Here is a 24,036-nt window from a genome sequence, read left to right as displayed (position 1 = left end):
TCTCTACCACACAAACATTATCACAAACACTAAATCTAGCACCTTATCTAACCCTGACTCTAATCCTAACCTGAAAATGCTATCACATGCATTCAATCTTTAACCAGCAAGCACTCACATATACACTATATTTATCCCTTTAACGAAGCCTAAATGTTACCAATTTCAAGCTTAACAAATAGGCATACAGATGCTTGTACTTAAACGTTCATGGGTACCCTTGGTATTAGACATATCTGAGCTTTGCTGGATTACTTGATTAAAACACTTACAGGTTTTATTCCTATATGTAAATCTAGGTTCCAACCCTACCAGTTCTTCAACTAATGCTTTCACAGACAAAAGGGCTAGTTTACATATCAACATGTTTTTCTCAAACATTTTATATATGCAAAATGGAGGCAAATGTTCATGCAAAAATCTTGGAACACCTGAATGATATTACATAAAAAGGAGCTTTCAGAATGAGTGCAAAATCATGTTGCCAGCCTTGCTATAGCTGGCAAATAATGGAGGAACGTCAGGTTCAACTGGGCAAAAAACTAAATAAAATTTCACAACTGAAGTAGAGATCATTTTTCCCTGACCTTCAGAAGAACATTTAACTATACTTTTTTAAAACATAAATCTTATGCCATCATACAAGAGAATTTTGTTGATGAGTTAACTTCTAATGTGTTTAATTATCAGAATATATCTACAACATGTAAAAAAAAAAAAAGATTCAAACTTTCCTGGCAATATGAAGTTACATAAAATGCAGACAATGACTCCTTTCCTCATGAGACCTAAATATCTGTAAGGAATACTTTACAGAGACCATTTCCATCTATACTGATTTTGTTTTAATATCATTTGCATCCAACATTCAGTTTTAACTGAAGAATATCATACCAATTTTGCATCCTCTGTAGAGTATCTAAGTTAAAGAAAGAGACATATTAGAAAAGTTTAACATATTGCACTATTATGTTTGAATAGATTAGAAGGGGTTGGATGGTAATTAACCCAGTTTTCAACTTTAGGCTGTCAAAACAATGAAAATGTTGAAAATGCCGGTGCTATTTTGAATCTGTTTAACCCTTGACATGCTTTATTGCATAAGGAGTACCACCATCAACAGCTGACTATGGCTGTGAGCTACTGGTGACCTGCAGATTCATACACATATGCTTCAATGTTTACGAAATTTCATGAGTCATTTCACCATTCACTACTTAGAGAGATTGCTACCTGTTTTAGCAGGTACACAATGACAAACCTTTTTGATATGTAGTACAGGCTTAGATATTTGGCCTGATTTTGTGAAAGTATTAAAATAATATTACAATTACCTTAAATTCAATAGTCACTGGTCTTTCTTTTCATTTATAAATGGTAATAGGGAGGTCATTATGGTGATGATGAATTTAATATTAGCCTCGACATGCATGTTCTGCTGTTTTAAATATAATTATTTACAAGGAATGTGGTGATTGTCATAAAAGTCTTTGTAGGAGAGAAGATATGACCAATAACATTTTGAGATTTAATACTTATCTGAATTATATTTTGAAGCATTTTATATAGGTAAATGAATATAAATGCTCAAATAATCTTGTTCCAGAGAAATTAGAAAAAGAAATTGCATACTGTATCACATAAACATATTTTATACATTTGGCACAACAATAATTTCAAGCTCCAAATTTTACTATTACTATTTAAATGTCATTGGAAGTAAGATTTGAAAAAAATATTTTATTGATAGGTAAACTAGAATGTGAACATGATACATATAAAGGCATGGTGTTAAAAGTACTAAATGAAAGCCTTTTCAGTTAAGATCTTTTTGAGAAGTAGAGTTTTAAAATTTAAAATGATTTTACTGTGACAATTTAATCAATTGTTTACATTTAGTAATTTGACCATAAAATTATAAATGTTTGTTTTCTCTAAGAATTGTTATACTCAGAAGAAGAAAACCACAGTTTACTTAAAAGTTTGTGTTGTGCAATACATTATTTTATATTTTGATTTGGTGCTGTCTGACTATTCCCATTGGGCAGATACATTTATAGGGAAGGCTACAATGGTGGTTACTGATGTGGTACAGTGAGCCCAAACTTTAAGGCTGCTGGACTTTTCATAAAAGAAAAGTTGATAACTGGTTGACCTTGTTTTCCTTTCGTAAATAACACAAACTGCTGACCATTCAGTGCCAATTTTTTTAAGGTTTACAGCAGAGAACCTGAGATATCCGTGTTCACCCACGGTATATACCATGATCACAACCTTACTTGTTTATTAATTTATTTTTTTCTTTATTTTGTTTACATTTGTTAACATGGATAAAACAGTGGCCCCCAAGTAGACCTATTTTATGTTCAGCCATAGAAAATATCAAGTGAAGTGATAGTAAAAAATGCAACATGTAGAAGCACAAAACTTCACATTGCAAATAATTAACATATACTGAGTAGAAAACATTAACAACAAGCGTAAATAAGACAGAGTAAATCCTGAGTGAAGTTGCATACAAATTATCATTTAAGCATATTGACAATAATATAAAGGTGAGAAGAAATGATAGATGAAATTTGTTATGCAGAACAAAGTCATATGTGACATCAGCATTAATGTGCAAGGAAATGAAAGAATGGAAGATGGTGGGGCAGAGGAGATTGAAGCATACGGTGAGATACCAACACACGATTCCTAAATCAAAACAGCTTGATCTGGACAGTGCAAACTCTGTCCATTATATGAATTGTACAGGAGCCTCTCAAAAGAAGTATTTTTTGCAACTATGCCACCCATTACATACATACTACAACTTATACATTCCAACTCCATTGTCACTCAAAATTGAGTAAAAGAGAAACTTCCCAAAACAGCTCACAGATGCTACTTCTCAGCCTTTTGGCTAAGATCACATGTAGAAGTATAGGTCTTAGGCAAGGCACTTCTCTAACTCTAACTTGAGTGAGGAAGTTATTTCCCTGCTGCATTTCTGCAAGGAAAGACAATATTAACTAGGAAAGTGATATAAATATATATATATATTGTTCTTCTGCTTAGGTTAGAAAACAGGTAGTTGAATAGATTAATCTGGAGCCATCTCCAGATTTTAAGTTAAGTCAGGCAACAATATAATTCATAAAGTCAAAATACATTTTCCCCTCTGAATTTTTTATTTTTTATTTGCTTTATTTATTTGCTAACCAAGCAAGCTCAATGGTAGCAAGGATTCCTTTTTAGAAGTGACCTGGAATCATTGTCTGATTAGACAACTTGTTCAAAGTTACACAGTTTGCAAGTAGAAACTGAAGGAATTAAACCTCAGATAAGGTTAAGTTTGTTAACAGCTTGTAAACACATAAATTCTATGATATAAACTGTCCACAGGCTTTCTAACCTTAGAGGTTCACCAGGGGGTTTCATAAAGTCATTCAAGAGCTCCATAATGAAATCCATGCTGACCACAACTAGAAAATGTTTTAAGCAGGTAAAACTTTGCAACAAATGTCCATCCAAAGGTTTCATCACTTTAATGTGCTACTTATGCCCCTTTGAAGACTATAAGAAACTCAAATTCCTTTCTTGCAGATCAGAAAATATTTCTCAGGTTTGCAAGAAGTTATTTTTAACATTATGTTGTTTCTTTTAAAATGAACATCTATATAGTTTGAATTTCTAAAACAATAACAGTCAGTGTCACATGCAGAAGTTTGTCTTCTAAAAAGAAAATTATTTCATTAGCAAACAATATTGTATACAATTCATGGAATCACACTCTTTACATATAAAACATTATATAAACTGTGCATTTGGAAACCAAAGTAGGAAATCAAGGGAAAGCATCTACTTGTAACAAATATTGTAAGCTATATGAGTTACCATTATGAATTCTAGTAAACCAGATAAATTAATCTTTTAATAACTGTAAGCTTCATGCATTTTCAAACCTACTCATTTAGACAGAAAATGGTAGAACAATGAAACAAAAGTGGCACTCAGACAAAAATAAAATTTACCTAATGAAAATAGTTATGGCACTGGGATGTCAGTTCAAAGACCTTAATTTGTATTATTTTCTGTTCCACCAGAATCTTGATATTCTATTCAACCTTAAACAAATTGTATAAATTCCTTGCAGTCCCAATGCAACCTTGAAAAACCACCCTGGAGATTGGAGGAACTGAAGCTATCAAGCAGATATAGGCAATTATTAAATGATTGCATGCATCATAATAATAATAATAATAATAATAATAATAATAATAAAATAACTGATTCAGCCTACAAATTAATTTGAAGAATGTCAATCATAATTCTAATAACTCAGTATAAACTCAGAAGGACAAATAAGAAAATTCTGAATATAAAATTGACCAAATTGTGAAAGCTCTGCTATGATTATTAACAAGAACCAGTGCAGAAGAATTGGTCTCTAATACATAGAAATAGTGTAATGTCCAATCCACTTTCACCATCCTTAGTGAAAGAGAACAATGACTATGCACAAAAAAACACTGCAGCATAACCTCACTTAGTTCTTTAAATGCTACCATACAAACATTTGCTACCTGTTTTGCGACAGTCATGATCCTGACAAGCCATCGCTGATACCAAGATCCTGTAGAACTCTGTATTTCAATGAATTCATCAATCTGTTTGGGTGTTTTAATTTGACACACCTAAAAAAGAAAGAAAAAAACACAAGTGCTTCAGAAATGTGTATCTCTGAGGAAGAATGCATTATTTAAGAAACATAGTTTCCGCTTTTGTTTGGCTATTTATTTCAGTGTGTCAAGTTGTCCATTCCAGTTGTGCAGGACTCTCTTATGCATGCTTTTTAAGGAAAAAAGCTTCAACAATAAGAGTGTTTATACAGAAATGGATTATGCACACATATAGGTAGTAACGTCAAATTTCAGAACATGACTATTTCACATATGTATATGTTTTATTTTGTTTTATTATTGGTCAAATTCGGAAGGTTTTGCCAGAGAGGAATTCATTTCAGAAATGAATGAGGCAGTAACTGAAAAAGTACAGGCATAATAAACTTATAACTTAAGAGTGCAACATACTGGCAAAACTAAATTTGTATAAGTATCATATACAATACAACAACTCTTATTGTAATTAATTATTGATAATCCAGCTATAAGTATATTACATTCTATACTGTTTGATAAATTCAAAGTCCTTTCTAGTTATTTTAAGAATGCTTCAAGATGCAAAATGTTACTCCTCCCAGCAATGTTTTCTTTTCCAGTACAGCTATAAGGTATGCACTGAAATATAAATGCATAGCACAGATATAACACTGACTGTACAGTTTTAGTAATGAATTAATTTAAAAAGCTACCAGAAATAATATGATCCTGTTATTATCAAACTACAGCTCCATTCAGCTTCCTGACCTGATGTATCATTAGTTCCCAAATCTTTATATCACAATTCAAACAAGTATCATCTCTGAAAGATTAACAAGTCTTTTATGTGTGTGAATCAAAGAAATGAAACCATCAACCCATGTCATTATATCCCAGCCTTTTCCATGCCAGATGCAAAGAATTAAATCTCATCTAGATACGTGAATAGAATGAACTGTTGCAGCCGATGTCCATTGCTTCTCATTCCTGCTAAGTACCTACAAACGTACACGTTAAATCATTTTATATATAGACCAAATGTAGGTTAAAATTAAACAAAGAAACATGTCCTTATTCTTTTTTAAAGGAGATTCAAAATCTCTGGGATGCATTCATTTGTAAACTCTAAAAAGGTTTATATTTAATCTACAGATATGTTCTTAACATGGCAAGCATGCATTGACAAAATGCAATTTCACTTACTGTAAATACTTTCTCAGGCTGGCCCTTGGCTCTCATGTTTGTATCATGTACTCTCTTAAGAATCATCCAGGCTTCATCATGTTTTCCTAGCTAAAAACACACACGAAACAATTAGGAAAACAAGGAAAGAAATCATAGTTTGGTATCATCATACGTATTATACAAATATAAATCTAAATAAAGATTAATTAAATGGCCTTAGCAACATTTCTTAAAAGCAGAAACATCTTATTGTGTACTTAATTTCTGATGGTGTTAATGTTTGCATATTTATTACTGAATACCACATTGCTCTTTTCTGCTTTACACTCTCCTTTAGTCCCATTGCTTCAGATTCCTTCATGAATCAATCATGTGTACCTTTAAGTTTTTGCCAGCAACTGATTTGCTATTTTCCAGGTATCATGCAGCAGTGATTTTTTTTTTTTTTTTTTTTGCTTTGTATACGTCTTGTAACTTCATCTGATCTGGAAATTTATGTTTAATAGCATGTTACACAGAGTAGAAGAAAATTGTTAGCTTACATTGCCTGTATCACACACACACACACACACACACACACACACACACACACACACACACACACACACACCATTTTGATTTTATTTTACTTTGTCTAAAGTAACACGGAAAAGGTGTTACAATGTTAAAGACAGAATACAGCATTTTGCAGCAAATACATACTTGAAAAACTGATCACTACTTTCTGTAAGGAGAACCTATTAAGATATTTAAACCAAAGCGAAATGAAAGTAGTCTGTATGTGAAATATACTAAATGATAAAGAGAAGTGTGGAGCAAATATAGACACATTTCAGTAAAAGACTTATGCAATTTAAGTAAGTGTTAACATGTATGAAACATATTGACATATTAGTATAAAATCACAGAAGCAGAATCAGCATTTCCCAAAGCAACTATATTCTGGGCAAGCAAGAATCACTGTGCCTCTCAAATCCTAAAAATTTCACAAAAAAAAAAACGAAAGCCAGTGCACAAATATAACATTGCAGTGAGTAGAAACAAAGAAAATGAATTCATCCCTCCATCCATCCATCCATCCATCCATCCATCCATCCACAACCCCTTTTTCCAAATGAAAGTATATATTTTACCAGTAATAAAAGATGGGGAGGGGGTTGCATTGCATAGGCTTAACCACCTATTGGAGAAAGACAATGAGAAAGAAACATGGGTCATCCTACAGAAGCAGAGGTACATATGATATAAGAAACATAATGATTCCAATATTCATCAGCTGCTTCCTGACTTTTCAGGAGAATTCTCCTTTTATCTGAATGTGTTCTACCATTTTAAATATATATTGTTGTTTGTGTTTTAATATTCATTTTAGCAGTACAAAGAGATGCAGCCTTTCAAGAGCATTCTCCTTATTCAAAGCATGCTTCAGTCTGTATCAGAGACGTTATTTATTTAGTGATATATTTTGATAGAAGTTGGAATTATTTCTTGTTTTCCTCATATAGATGTGTACCTTGATGAGCCCGGAATACTTGCCAACAATTTTCAGTGGCACAATGACAGTCCTCAGGAAGCAGAAGTAAAACATAGAACTGATGTTAGATATGTCTTCAGCATAACAACAATGATGGGATTGGCACAGGTAGCTCCCCTACACATGCTCAAGGTGAAATTCCTCAAGTGTTAGTAGCACGTAGAAAAAAGGACGGACTGTATAATGCTGAATGCTGTTTCCCATAAAAATATCTTTGCGGTGCGGATTCTAATTGAGCCCTGGCAATGATTCAGTGTTTTTTGTCATTTCTTCCTTTTTTAAGTAGGTGTGACTATGGAGTTGTTATATATATGTTTGGAGGGCTTATCCCCCACATCAGAGGTGTCAGGGGGTCTTTCCCCCTACAGAAAAAAAAAGAGAGAAAATAATTTTTTGTGCTTTTCAGTTTTTAGCATATTTTCATCCTTTTGTTACACTGACTTCCAGGAACTCGATGTTTCATAGTAAAACCAGCCCAGGCTCAGGTAGTTGCAAAATATTCTCTGACTTTTATTTTAAGCTGTCTTTATCCTATCAAGCATTTCTTGTTAATAGTCAGATGTGCTCCCTTCTACATTTAAAAAAAAAATCATATTTGATATCTCTCAGAAGCTGAAATGTATAAACCTTCTTTAATTTGAAAAACCTAAGCCGATTCAAGAAACTCTGAGAACAAGTAAAACAAAATTAAAGTGTATTAGTTTAGACGTTCTGATTTATGTACAGAAAGCTTTTATTTATATGGCAATATTTGCTTTATAAAGCTAATACATTTATTTAGTTTAATTTTTACTGTCAAATACATATGACTACAATTGTCTTTTATGTTGGTACTTCAAAATTTACAAGCAGGAAGATACAGCTTTGACTGGATCACTGTTACTATCCATAGCATATTTCAAATCATATATTGGCTGTTTTTAACCTTCCACTAAAGAGCAGGGCACTCAAGCAAGAAGGTAAAACCCAATGCATTCCATGAACAAGTTTGGCAGTCACAGTGAAAAATAAGATCAGTGTAGTTACCAAACAATTCTGAAATAAGTATCCCCATTTTTAGTCACCACTAATTGATAGTGTAGCACTATGTAAGCATGTACAGGAACCTTGCTGTGGCATCACATGTGGTAAGACAGTAGACAGTCAATATCCTTGATGCTGTCAATGGCCTCAGCCAGACTATGTCCTCAATAGGCCTATGTAGAGAGGGATGGTGTTGAACTGTGAAAACCAGATAGCCAGGTGGGATGTCTCTGATATGGAACCAGAAGAGCATCAGATGTAGCCATGGGAAGATCCATGTCTGGGGCAGAGGCAGGCATGGTCAGCGATGACAGTGGTGCAGTCTCTGGGGCAGTGTCTGTCAGCTGTGTACACCTAGCTTCTGACCATCTACAACACATCTGCCCCCTTATGGTGGGTGTTTGTTAGCATACCCATGGAGTCAGCAGTGGACATGAATATGGGCAACACTGACGTCAGCAAACATCTTTGCTCTACATCTGTTAATGTATTGGTATTATGTACAAAGTTGATCCTGAAGTATAACTTTGTCTTTTTGGAAGGGCAATACTTCAGACAAAAGAAGGGTGTTGCTATGGGGGTATCATGTGCCCCCATTTTTGCAAACATTGTTTTATTACAATGAGAAAGGAACATCCTCTTTAGGCACTACAATAAGAAATCATGGGGATTGTACCTTCATTTCCTGGATGATATTTTTATCATCTGGAACAAATCCACATGGGGGAAGTAGAGGGTTTCCTGGAATTCCTGAATGCATCTACAACTTTTCTCAATTTTACCCACTGTGTTCACCATGAGCACATTAACTACTTAGATGTCTCTGTTTCAAAAGATCATCAGGGGGAAAGGTGGGTGAGTACCATCTATAGAAAACTCACCTACAGTAACAGTTTACTGCACTTTGAGAACTACCCCAAGCACCAAAAAGTGGGTATTATTAAAGGACAATATGTCAGGATGGACAGAATGGTTTCTACCCATGATAGGTTGATCGACGTATGTGAAAAACTGAGAGATATGTTTCTCAAAAGAGGGTATCCTGAAAGTTTAGTGGCCCCTATTCGAGATGATATAGTGGAAAGGAGACTGAAGTGGGACATTGTTCCCTTAGCCCATTCCACATATACTTCTATATCTCAGGTAGTGGCAGGAGGGCCAAGTTGTACAGCAGACACGGGACATGCATTTATCATTGAGTTTTGTGATGAAGCTATGGAAATTACAGGCATTTTGGCCAAAAACTGGCAGGTTCTTTCCCTTTTCAAAGAAATGGAGGAGATAGAAGCTACAGTGCACTGTGAATATGGATGTAGCAACAGGAGGGTTGGCACATATAAATGTGGTTTTTGAAAATATTGCAATGATACTTTGGAAGGTGACCACATTACCATCAACCACGTGATTATCAGGTCTAGTTGTTTTTTAACAGTGTTGGTGTAGTGTATGTGGCCCTATGCCAAATTTGTAAGAGTTATTATATGGGGAAGACTAAAAAAATATAAGAAGCGCATTTACGAACACAAAGCTGACATAAGGAAACAGGACCATAGAAATGCTTTGGTCAAGCATATAATGGACCATTCAGAACATTTTTTTTTTCAGTTCTTTGTGCTTGAGCAGGTTTTATATGACCTTGGGGGGGGTCCTTGGGAGGACATTTTGGAGGAGAGGTAGTTGTGTTGGCAGTTAAGACTGAATGCCACTACCCCCAGCCTTAATGATGGAGTGTCCATTTCTAGTGTTTTGAAATTGAAATCATATGTTATTTAGAAAGTATTGAATGTTATTATACATATTCAACAATTTGTTCATTCAGCTATTTTAAAAGAACATTTTTTTAATGTAGTCTTTTTAGAACAATGGTTGGAATCCCAGTTTTTGTCATTTTTTTTTTGTAGTAATAGGTTTAGAGCAGAGTTTTTTAGCTTTAATAGTGTGTTACTTGATCATGTGACTTGTTGGGAGGGGTATTTAAGGAGGGTGTTTTGTTTGATGCAATGATTCTGAAGAAGTACTTGTTACAAAAGCACTTAAACCTTTTTTATGTGCTATTAAACAATTTTTAGACCATTTTCACACAAGTTTGTTTCCTTGGATACACCTGCTGAATTGCCATATTTGTGCTACATCTGTATATCCTATGCCCTCACGCATGTATCACAGTATGTCAGTCAGATTTTGAAGTTGGTGCAGGTTCTCATGCAGGCCACAAAGCACATTCAGCATCTCCATCATGGTGTGAGTAGTGGTACTGTCCTTGAGTCCTAGCAGTGATGGCCAACTATATGTCTGTCCTCCATGCTGGATATGGGCACATCAGAGGTCATGTTGCTCATATCTGCTGTATGTGATGGTGCGTCCTCTGTAGCCATTGTTGAGCAAAAGTGGATAGATTGCCCAACAGTAGCCACAGGGAATACACGAGATTCATCCTACTTCTTCTTCTGCAACTGTGCAGTGGGGCATGTGTGTGTTTGTGTGTGTGTGTGTGTGTGTGGGTGTGTGTGTGTGTGTGTGTGTGTGTGTGTGTGTGTGTGTCCTCCTAGTTAGCACTGTTGACAGTGCCACTATATCATAGGACTGGTTCATGTGCAGGGTGTCATCAGCAGCAGCCACAGGTGACCTGCTTACACCTGTCATGTGCCTATCTGCTGTGCTGGACTCCGCACCAATGGAACTGTGAAGGCATGACAATAACATACCCATGGCAATACTCACACACATACTCTATATATATATATATATATATATATATATATATATATATATATATTTATATATATATATATATATATATATATATATATATATATATCGAGTTGCCAGCCCGGCACCCAACCTTCCACAGAAGGCACATACACTCACACCTAGGGCCAATTTAGAGTGTCCATCCAATCCACCTATAGCATGTCTTTGGGATGTGGGAGGAAACCCATGCGACCACAGGGAGGACATGCAGATTCTGCACAGAAGGCACCCCAGCCGAGGATTGAATCGGAGAACCTCTTGCTGTGAGGCGGCAATGCTAACCTCTGCACCACCGCGGTCACCCATTCCCATACATACAGCTATACACTGATAATAGATAATACAATTAGCCCATATATGCAGACATAATTTTTGGTGCAGGTTGTCACAGTTTTAGCACCAATGTACATGGTGGACAAGTATTTATAGGTGTTCTGATGAATACAGCATACTGGAACAGGATAGTAGTAATCTGGTACATTCTCCACAAGCACTCGTGCAGTCTTCACCATGCCATCTCTCACATCTAACCCACTGCCAGATATAAGAGGACATCAGGAACTCCTCCACCTCTGCAAGATGCCTCTGTGTTGGTATTCCATTATCTGTGGTGAAAATGTCCATAGCAATGTTCTGTGCTTTGGTCTAGGCATACCGTACCAAACAGCCTCCCATATCATTAATATTCGTGCACAACTCCCCTGCAGCACTTGTTCCAGAACTTTCTCCTTGTTAAGAATACATAACTCTTTTGTGTATAGGATCTGCTAGTGTTGCATTTGTCTCTACTGCAGTGAAGTTTTCCAAATGTTGCAGTTCCTTTGGCCCAATGACAAGATACATTTTCTTGTGACAACACAACTAGCTCACAGTATAACTTATACCTGACAAACACCCATGCTTTCAGCACTGCCAGCATGCTTTTGTCCATTTGTCATAACTATGTCACCATTAATGCTGCAAAAATTCACACCTCATCTCATACTACAGGTAGAATTGGTCATGGTACCACTACCTATCATCTTGCAGCACCATGGTGACCCTGTATTGGGAGAATCTTGTGCAGGAAGCCTTGTATTCCCTGAAGAGATCTACATGTAGATGGTACAGTGTGTTATGGTGAGCCTTACAATAACAGCAACAGCAGGACAATAACCTGACATGCCGTGGTGTTCTGCATCCTGACTGGCTGGACCCCACATGACAGGCAGCAACTCGTTGTGTCCTTGTGCTCTTTCATCTCTCATATTGTACTGCCATTACCTAGTCATGTTATTTCCATGCCCTCTATGTATGCACCCTACATTCCTGTGAGCATTCCAGTTGTCAGTATGCCTATATGGCACTATAATCTGCTATCCCATTCTATATTACAATTCCTATGATGATCATCATAGTGCCATCTCCTTAGTGTGTTGGCTTTGTATTTTATCTCACTAAAACTGGTCTCATAGATCAGTAGTTATACTAATGAGGTGATTGTGCATAGTTGTTTCTGAAATGCTACCTTGACATCATATGTTTTTAGCAAAAGGCAGCTCTGCTAATCTCATCTGTGTGCATTCCCAGGCCTGGAGATAATGTGTATGGTAGACTTGTGTAGAGACACTATGTAGATCATAGTGTTGTCTCTCTTTAGTATTGGTTCTTTGCATCGCACACCATTGTTGCCTGATGCTGCATGGTACATCAGGATACAGTCTTTCACCTAGTTCTGACCTGTAAAGTTGACACAGCCTCTTTAGGCACTGGTTATGGTGCTAGCAGGGTTTCCACTTCGTTCAGCCGAGAAACATTTTTTCTGTTGCTGCAAAAAGATTATATTGAGTATCTGCTAGAGGTCTAAAATGCTACCATTTATAAAACTGATGCCTGGCACAGCTTTCCAGAGCAATGAGTGATGCCACTGGCATTATCCATAATGGAGAGCAGCACAGGCACATATTTAGTGATGTGTAGAGATACCACACTGACCTGATCCACTAGTGGGTAGCAGAGGCTGAAGAAAAAGATCTAGCACTGTTTTATAAGCAGTTTCTCATCGATTGGAAGTCTACATTTCTGATTGTTCTTTTCTGTACGTGCCTTCTTTTAGCAGAGATGTAATACACTGACTACTGCTTTTTTGTGGTTCTTGCCATGCAGGAAAAGGTAGCAATTAAATTATAAGACAGGAAGGCAGAGCAAGATTTCTAAGCAGTGGGCTAAGTACTATAGAGGAAAAAATTCAGTTAACACTGCTAAGGTTAGCCGAGGAACAAAAACCAAAACCACAAGAAGAAATATTCGGCTAAACACCACGACTTGTTCACTGTTGATTCAAACACTAAGACGAGACAACTGTTGACATAAAAAAACACTTTAATTGATAAAAGACCAAATGAACGATGAATGCTTTTGGCTGTATTAGCCTTCATCAGATCGTACACAAACTATCATCTAGATCATTTAAAAATAAAATATCAGCCAATCATGATCATTGTTCAAAACAAATAGACCAATAAAAACATTTCCTATTACCCAAAACATTCATCATTATAAAAACCAATAGTAAATCACTTGAAAAACAATGAGCCAATACCTAACAAGGGGTGGAATTAAAGCAATAGTGGCATTACATCCAATTAGCAAAACATATGTACAGTTATAATGCTTAATAACGTATACAGAACTCAGCAGGAGTTTCTGTTTAAATCATCAGACCCAAATGCAATTTCTACAGAAGTTCTAAATCGTAACACTGGTAGTGGAGCCATAGAAACAAAATTCAAAGGCTTCCACACCAAAACATAGAGCTAAAAAGCATTAAGCCCATGATAATGCCACTATATCTGTGGAGCCAATCATCAAAGACAAGTAAAACAAATAAACCAATGCCTAGTGGAAGATGGAGTTATAGTAAGACATCAACACATCCAATGCCAGAGTATATGTAGAATAACGATTCTCAATGACATGTACAACATTGACAAAATATTTATAAAGCTCATCAAACATAAAAAATATTGTTTCTACATATCCAAAAAAGGTAGCTCATCTCTTCGATAATGAAACTATAAAATTAAAATACAAAAACTTTTTCGCAGCAAGGCATCAAGCTAAGAACCAAGAAATGTCATGACAGTGCTCATAGAGCCAATCATTGAGTTTTAACCAAATGAGCATTATGGAAATGGCTCACTGTAGGTCTCCCTATTAAAAATACTATCCAATCACCAAAATCAAATGTGAAACCAATCATATAGTTTTTTGAGGAACCATAGCCAATCATAGAAAAGAAAAAGTAGAAAGCTTCTATCGCAAAACATAGAACTACGAATCCTTCATAATCCTATTAAAACTAACATTAAACCCATAAAGCTACTTAATAATGAAAGTCACATTGAATCATAATAGCCTGCATCAGGCAAAATATATACCAATAGGCGACAATTTCAAAGGGACAAAAGCCGTACTGTTGGGAGCCTTAATAGCCTGCTCAAGCAACATATAAAATGAGTAGCAATAAACAGTTACAAGAAGGCAAGGATCATACTGCTGGAACATGTAATCCAGAGAACAGTCCTATAATAGGATTTGAATAATAAATTAAGAGCCATTCATAGCCTAAATAATATAAGATACAAGTTAACAATAAAAAGCAGTAAAACATCTATGTATAAACAAAGCCGTACTGCTAATCATTACAGTTATGTAAAGTAAAAGCATGAGGCAGACTCCCTATAGGATGCTAAGCATAACAGCCACCTATAACCATTTTTCAAGTAAATAACCAATCATTTAATACCTATGGTGTAGTGTATGTGTAATAATCTACCCTAAATTTATCAGGTCAGTCATTAATGTTAGGTTAAATATTTCCTTTATTCTTGTTGTCTATAAGAAGAGACAGATGTGGTTGCCATACTTGTGATCCATTGGGGTACAGCTTATTAGATTTTCTGCCTATCCTATATGGGGCATTTGATTTATAGCCCCTTGGTTATGTTTATTTGGATTTGGTGTTTACAAGTTAACTAACTGATTGGATATAGGCTTGTAATGGTTGGTTTGCCATTGCCCCTCCTTTTGAAGGGGCAATTTAGAATCTCCCCATGGGTTATATCTGTTGGATCTCAGTAGTGGATCTGATGGACTACGGGGATTTTCTAAACAAAAATATTTTTTTATTTTTTGCCATTGGGGTTTGCAGTGAGATTTTGATTTACCTTTTATTATGAAAGTCAATGGTTTATTGACAAGGTTGTTTAGTATATATGAGGTGCCCGTACTTGCTATAACAGTGTCTGTGAATATCGGTTGGTTCTCTTTAGTGGTTTGAATAATTGGCTATATTACTGGGATTGGTTAGTGGCCATCTATTTATATTAGATATTTTATAATGAATCTTCTCCCTGCTATTGACTTAACCATCAGGTTTAGTAATATGTCCATTGTCTATGCTAAGGCGGTTCTACTATTATGCATGTCGGACTCCGCAGGCTGCAAGGTTACTATTGCCTTTAGCTGACTTGGTGATGATTAGTCAATGCCCGTCAGGGTATTAAATGATTGGTTATCTACTTGAAAAATGATTATAGGCTGGCTGTTATGTTTAGCATCCTATAGGGAGTCTGCCTCATGCTTTTACTTTACATAACTGTAATGATTAGCGGTACGGCTTTGTTTATACACAGATATTTTACTGCTTTTTATTGTTAACTTGTATCTTATATTATTTAGGCTATTAATGGCCCTAAATTTATTATTCAAATCCTATTATAGAACTGTTCTCTGGATTACATGTTCCAGCAGTACTATCTTTGCCTTCTTGTAACTGTCGTTTATTGCTTGGTGCAGGCTATTAAGTCTCCCAACAGTATGGCTTTTGTCCCCTTGAAATTGTCATCTATTGGTGTATATTTTGCCTAATGCAGGCTGTTAATGATTCAATGTGACTTTCATTATTAAGTAGCTTTATGGGTTTAATGTTAGTTTTAATAGGATTATGAAGGATTCGTAGTTCTATGTTTTGCAATAGAAGCTTTCTACTTTTTCTTTTCTATGATTGGCTATGGTTTCTCAAAAAAATATACGATTGGTTCTACATTTGATTTTTGTGATTGTATAGTATTTTTAATAGGGAGACCTACAGTGAACCATTTCCATAATGCTCATTTGGTTAAAACTCAATGATTGGCTCTATGAGCACTGTCATGACGTTTCTCGGTTCTTAGCTTGACGTCTTGTTGCGAAAAAGTTTTTGTATTTTAATTTTATTGTTTCATTATCAAAGAGATGAGCTACCTTTTTTGGATATGTACAAACAATATTTTTATGTTTGATGAGCTTTATAAATATTTTGTTGATGTACGTGTCATTGAGTATCGTTATTCTGTGTACACTCTGGTATTGGATGTGCTGATGTCTTACTATAACTCCATCTTCCACTAGGCATTGGTTTATTTGTTTAACTTGTCTTTGATGATTGGCTCCATGGATATAGTGGTGTTATCATGGGCTTAATGCTTTGTAGCCCTATGCTTTGGTGCAGAAGCCTTTGAATTTTGTTTCTATGGCTCCACTACCAGTGTTATGATTTAGAACTTATGTAGAAGTCGCATTTGGGTCTGATGAATTAAACAGAAACTGTTGTTGAGTTCTGTATACGTTAATAAGCATTATAACTGTACAAAAAATTAAAACCCACCACACTCTCTGCTTATCAACTCCCCGCCAAGTATCTTCAAAAATCAGCTGATGCTGTTGCCTACCCAGTTTCAATACTAAATAATTGTACCATTGCAGAATTCCCACCTTCTGGAAAATATACTACGTAATCCCACTACATAAAGGTGGCAGCTCTACTGAATTCTCCAATTATAGGCCAATAGCCTTACTCTCTCCACTTGCAAAGATTATGGAAAAATGTATACACAGACAACTCATGCACCACCTAATCCAGAATCACCTCATGGCAGATACCCAACATGGCTTCCATCCATACCACAGTACTACTTACAACCCTACTAGCTTTTACCAACACCATTAACCAGAACTGCAACAACAATCACATATCCTCTGCCCTCTTCTTGGATCTTTCCAAGGCATTTGACATGGTTGACCACCAATGTTTAATAAACACCCTACAAACATTCTGCCTAGATACTTCAGCCCTTCAATGGTTTAAATCCTACCTGAATGGGAGACAACAGGCTGTCCTCTGGCAAAACAAACTCTCTAGCCTATTACCTAACACCCTTGGAGTACCACAAGGCTCTATACTAGGGTCCCTGCTGTTTTCAGTCTTGATTAACAACTTGTATACTGTCATCCCAAGTGTCAGCTGCATTCAGTATGCTGATGACTCCACCCTGTTCTGCTCAGCCACTTCTCCAACAGACTTATGGTCTACTACCCAGTCCACCTTTAACACTATAGAAAACTGGCTTTCTGAATGGCATTTGATACTAAATCCCCAAAAAACTAAAATGCTGTTATTTTCACCAACGCAAATGTCTCCTGCTTTTATCTTTACCATAAATGATAATGATGGAACAATAATCTCCCCTGACCCCTCTACAAAACTATTAGGTGTCATTATAGATAATCTAAAATTTGACCTACATGTAAACCAATTGATCAAAACCATCAACAAAAAACTAGGATCACTCTACAGAATAAAAGCCTTCCTAACCCTTCCAGCCAAAATTCCCATAGCTCGCTCTCACCTCCTCTCAACACTTCTGTATGCATCCCCTCTACTCTCTAATCTAAACAAGACTGTACTTAACAAAGTCTCATCCTGTTATAACCACATTGCCAGGTTTGCCACTGGGCTACCTTTTAGGACACATCATTGCATCAATCCTAACCAGCTTGTGTGGCTTGAATTACCCAGTCTAATCCAGTATAACCAACTGATCATGGCTTATAAAATCCTCTATAATCCGGATAATACTCTGTCACTTAAAAATCTTATCACCCCTTATAACAATCCACGACCACTTTGCTCCTCTAACAGGCTAATAATTCAGACTAACAAAATTAACAATGTAGCTGGTGACTCTCTCTTTGCAAACTCTGTAAGCAGATCCTGGAACTCACTTCCAGCTGACATTACTTTACTCTCCTCCCTAGGTCAATTTAAAACTAGACTCAAACAACATCTGGCACTAAACTGGCTATGTTATTGTAGCAAGCCTGGCTAACTCTCCTCTAGAATGTGTAAAATCTATTAATCAGCTTACTGTTTTAAATTACCCTGATTCTCATCAGGAATAAACTCTAACCCGTGGAATACGTTTATTCTTCATTGTTTATGTACTCTTTGCCAAAACTATATTTGTAACATGTTTTAATGCTTCTGTGTACCTTGGAGCTTATCTCCCCAGGCCTCCGCTGAAAATGGACATGCATCCAGTCAGACTATCCTGGTCAACAAATGTAATATAAATAAATAAAATAAATATGTTTTGCTAATTGGATGTACTGCCACTATTGCTGTAATTCCACCCCTTGTTAAGTATTGGCTCATTGTTTATCAAGTGATTTACTATTGGATTTTATAATGATGAATGTTTTAGGTAATAGGAAATGTTTTTAGTGGTCTATTTGTTCTGAACAATGATAGTGATTGGATGAAATTTTATTTTTAAATGATCTAGATGCTAGTTTGTGTATGATATGATGAAGGCTAATACAGCCGGAAGCACTCATCGTTCATTTGGTCTTTTATCAATGAAAGTGTTTTTTTACGTCAATAGTTGTCTCGTCTTAGTGTTTGAATCAACACTGAACAAGCCTTGGTGTTTAACCAAAGATTTCTTCTTGTGGCTAAGTACTATAGTTGAATATTTAAAATAGGTTCCATGCATCATATAAGTGTGCAACAATGTGCTGTCCTTTTTTTCTCTGTTTTTTTTTTAACCTGTACAGGGTCATTTGTGGTGCAAGAGGTGGTGAAACAGCAGCCATCTTGGCCCATGCCAGCCCATGTGCCTGTCACTGAGGCATCAGCACTTCTCAAGTCTGCTGTTCTGCACGAGGATGGAGGTCCTCCTTTGTAATGTGAAATGAAAACTCACTGGTGTCCTCTCTGGGTATCCCTCAAGAGGAAAACACAGACTCCTCATCCAGTAGTGTTGTGGATTGGTCCACTGGTGACAGCAGAGACAGGACAGTAGCTCAACATCTGCATGGAGCATCTGCTTGTGCAGCTAAACGAGTCTCTAGGCAAACATGCCCAATCCATTGGGCCACCAGAAGCAGTAACTACCCAGGATATTAGCCACATCAGTGACGTTTCTGGGTATGTTCTCTGGGCCAGCATGGAAGGCCCACTATACTTTGTCCTATCTCCTGTCATGGTGCTACCTTTCTTTATGTCACACTGCCCATAATTTGTATGTAAGCCAGTCTTCCTTACCCCCAGTTATCCTCCCACTGTCCGCATATCACCACTGTTTTCCTCCAAATTTGTATCTATACCTGTCCCGTCTGTCTCTGTCTTTATTTTATGTTTACCTGCCTCTACTACCTTTGCTATTACTTCTTTACTTCCTTCAGATCCTCTACCTCCATACACGGAAAAAAAGAAAATGAAGAACTGGTAGTTGTTCCTCCTACCCAAAAAAAAATATGCTCTCCTCCCCTCCTATCTTCTCTTCAGGTTTTCTTTGAATATATTCATCTGCTTGCACAAACCTCGCTTCCAAATATCACATAGCCTCCCTATCGTTTCTACTTTGACCTTTTCTAATTGTTTCCATGTTTCATACAAATATATTATTTGCATTTTTCTTTAGTTTGTTCTGGGACCTTAGTCTTGTACCTTCATTTGCAGTTGTGGGAAGATTGTATATTACTGATGCATTTTAGCATCATTTATACATTATACTTCACTTTTATCCCCACAGGTAGAATTATTTGTAAATGCTAGCTGCTTGTATTTCAACCCTTGTATGGGGTCTTAGTCTTGTAGTTTCTCTCATTCGTAGTTGTAGCAGAACTGTGAACTGCTAGATGTGAGCTTTATTTAGTCATTTATTATAGCATTTTTTTCCATAGGCAGTGCTATGGTAAATGTATGCATAGTCTCGTGCCTTAGTCTATGGTGGGCTTGCAGTAATGGTAACGTTGTGAATTCTGCTCCAGGATTTGTGCTTCAGTACTTTTTCAGCTGCTTATATTCATTTTTTCTACTAAAGTCATAGGCTGCTTATCATTTACCTGAATAAAGCTGCAAAGTGCCTTTCTGTTTACTTTGCTACATTTTTCACTATTCTTTGTGTCTGCCTCAGCCTCCACTGAGACATTAAGCTAACATTTCTGAAATTCTAACCACAGGACTAGAGCTCCAGTACTGGCTTTATCAGATTGGATCCCTTTTTAGGAAATCTGCTTCTTACCTCCCACATTTCCTGTTGTGGTTTTAAAAGGCTGTGTCTCTGCCTTCTGGCCCTCCCTCCTCTCTTCCATTGCTATTGTTTGTTCTGTTAGCTATTTAAGTACTTTTCTCATGCATTTTTCATATATATCCATAATACTAACTGCCCACCCAGCAAACCAGTATCAATTTGAGTAAATTTCATCTATAAAACTACCCTTAGAGCTGAAACCTATAACTTAGTGTGGCTAAAACGAAGCCATTGTACAGAGAGAGGCTTAGAGCAGCTAGTTTGCACATTAAACAGCACTGCTGTCAAATATTAGCACAATCTTACCTAGTCTAGTGCCAGACCCAGAGATCACCCAATGAGACCTCTGTATAACCCAGTCCATAACTTACAATAGTCCACCCAAATACAGGACTGGACAACATGGATATGCAATTTCCAAATGTTTCAGTAACCAGCTTGGTAGATATGGGCATCCTGAGACAATGCAGCAACTGTCTCATTTTCACAGTCAACCATGTAATCCTGAACAAAACAAACACAGTATGTGAGAGATGAACATATACAATTTCACTGGAGACAAAAATCTTGCATACAAACAAGATTGTCAAGGACAAACACACTACATCCACCACACATAGTGTCAATCACACACATAGACCAAGTTATACCAAGGAACTAAAAATGAATCTTTCCAAACCTAAAAGACCTCCAAAGCTTATAAATGGCAAAGCCTATTCTAAGTGATCTCTAAAGCATTCACCAAAAGCAACACCAAACACCAAGTATATGTGTACACCATGTTGAACCCTTAAAGCAAAGTCTATAAGGCAAGCAAACACATTACTCTTGTCATAGGGGTCTCCATTGTACGATACACAGATACCCCACTCACCAGACAGAACAAAGAGAAATTGACAGTTAGTTGTTTACCTTTAGCCAGGATCCAGCAAGTTACACATGCACTCAAGTCATTACACCACAGGTACCAGTATGATTCTATCATAGTCCATGTGGGCATTAATGACCTGAGATGTACTTCCCTTGACTATATGAAGAGAGACTTTGTTGATTTCTCTGAATAATGTATCTCAGGCAGGTATGGGCCTGGCATTAAGCAGAATTCTACCTTCACCAAGAGTGATGCCACAGTATGAATAAAACCTGATTTACTTCAATAACTGGCTTAGTTTCTAGTGTCTTTCCAGGTGGATTCAATATTTGTCAGCATGGGAGGATCTGGTTAATAAACCATGTTGGTTTGCAAATGATGGTCTGTACCTGCCTCAATAGGCTTCTGAATATCGGCTACAACTTTTTAGAGCCCCCTTAGAGCCTTTTTTAGCCAATGACAAATTGACAAACCAATTGATCTTCCAAATAAAATCCAAAGAAACCTAAAAGTGCTACTATGCCCAATGCTAGGAGCCTTAGCAAGAAACTCCACACCCTACAAACTCTCATCACTGTGGAGAATACAGACATCTGTGCCATTACAGAGACATACAGAGACATGGTTTAAATTGTCAGAAAGTCCTCCAGTAGTACAAGGCTACAGTGCATTCCACACATTTAAACCATCAGCAGCACAGACAGGGACAAAAGGTGAAGAAGTCTCAATCTACATTAACAGCATGTATACCTCTGGGATGGTTAAACAGGATGATGCCCTGGAGTTTATCCATGCAGAAATCATCATAGACATATACCTCTGGGATGGTTAAACAGGATGATGCCCTGGAGTTTATCCATGCAGAAATCATCATAGACATATACCTCTGGGATGGTTAAACAGGGTGATGCCCTGGAGTTTATCCATGCAGAAATCATCATAGACATATACCTCTGGGATGGTTAAACAGGATGATGCCCTGGAGTTTACCCATGCAGAAATCATCATAGACATATACCTCTGGGATGGTTAAACAGGATGATGCCCTGGAGTTTATCCATGCAGAAATCATCATAGACATATACCTCTGGGATGGTTAAACAGGATGATGCCCTGGAGTTTATCCATGCAGAAATCATCATAGACATATACCTCTGGGATGGTTAAACAGGATGATGCCCTGGAGTTTATCCATGCAGAAATCGTCATAGACATATACCTTTGGGATGGTTAAACAGGATGATGCTCTGGAGTTTATCCATGCAGAAATCATCATAGACATATACCTCTGGGATGGTTAAACAGGATGATGCCCTGGAGTTTATCCATGCAGAAATCATCATAGACATATACCTCTGGGATGGTTAAACAGGATGATGCCCTGGAGTTTACCCATGCAGAAATTGTCATAGACATGTACCTCTGGGATGGTTAAACAGGGTGATGCCCTGGAGTTTATCCATGCAGAAATCATCATAGACATATACCTCTGGGATGGTTAAACAGGATGATGCCCTGGAGTTTATCCATGCAGAAATCATCATAGACATATACCTCTGGGATGGTTAAACAGGATGATGCCCTGGAGTTTATCCATGCAGAAATCATCATAGACATATACCTCTGGGATGGTTAAACAGGATGATGCCCTGGAGTTTATCCATGCAGAAATCATCATAGACATATACCTCTGGGATGGTTAAACAGGATGATGCCCTGGAGTTTATCCATGCAGAAATCATCATAGACATATACCTCTGGGATGGTTAAACAGGATGATGCCCTGGAGTTTATCCATGCAGAAATCATCATAGACATATACCTCTGGGATGGTTAAACAGGATGATGCCCTGGAGTTTATCCATGCAGAAATCATCATAGACATATACCTCTGGGATGGTTAAACAGGATGATGCCCTGGAGTTTATCCATGCAGAAATCATCATAGACATATACCTCTGGGATGGTTAAACAGGATGATGCCCTGGAGTTTACCCATGCAGAAATCATCATAGACATATACCTCTGGGATGGTTAAACAGGATGATGCCCTGGAGTTTACCCATGCAGAAATCATCATAGACATATACCTCTGGGATGGTTAAACAGGATGATGCCCTGGAGCTTATCCATGCAGAAATCATCATAGACATATACCTCTGGGATGGTTAAACAGGATGATGCCCTGGAGTTTACCCATGCAGAAATCATCATAGACATATACCTCTGGGATGGTTAAACAGGATGATGCCCTGGAGTTTACCCATGCAGAAATCATCATAGACATATACCTCTGGGATGGTTAAACAGGATGATGCCCTGGAGTTTATCCATGCAGAAATCATCATAGACATATACCTCTGGGATGGTTAAACAGGATTATGCCCTGGAGTTTACCCATGCAGAAATCATCATAGACATATACCTCTGGGATGGTTAATCAGGATGATGCCCTGGAGTTTACCCATGCAGAAATCGTTATAGACATATACCTCTGGGATGGTTAAACAGGATGATGCCCTGGAGTTTATCCATGCAGAAATCATCATAGACATATACCTCTGGGATGGTTAAACAGGATGATGCCCTGGAGTTTATCCATGCAGAAATCATCATAGACATATACCTCTG

At 37.0% G+C, this 24,036-nt stretch overlaps 1 protein-coding gene across 3 annotated transcripts in view; it reads right to left on the bottom strand.

The window, feature by feature from the left end:
- The window catches only part of SV2B (synaptic vesicle glycoprotein 2B), a 1,975,281-nt gene that overhangs the window by 339,889 nt on the left and 1,611,356 nt on the right, over positions 1-24,036 (bottom strand). For all 3 annotated transcript variants that reach the window (XM_044078366.1, XM_044078367.1, XM_044078368.1), the window contains 2 exons: positions 5,847-5,936; positions 4,569-4,679 (listed from right to left, as the gene is read on the bottom strand). In XM_044078366.1, coding sequence (XP_043934301.1) covers positions 4,569-4,679; positions 5,847-5,936 — 201 coding nt within the window. The remainder of the gene's footprint in view (positions 1-4,568; positions 4,680-5,846; positions 5,937-24,036) is intronic.

The sequence above is a fragment of the Protopterus annectens genome, chromosome 7.part0 (assembly GCF_019279795.1).
Source record: "Protopterus annectens isolate FY-2018-M chromosome 7.part0, PAN1.0, whole genome shotgun sequence".
NCBI classification, from domain to species: domain Eukaryota; kingdom Metazoa; phylum Chordata; order Ceratodontiformes; family Protopteridae; genus Protopterus; species Protopterus annectens.
The sequence above is the reverse complement of the archived record's forward strand: the minus strand, read 5'-3'. Positions and strand labels throughout refer to the sequence as shown.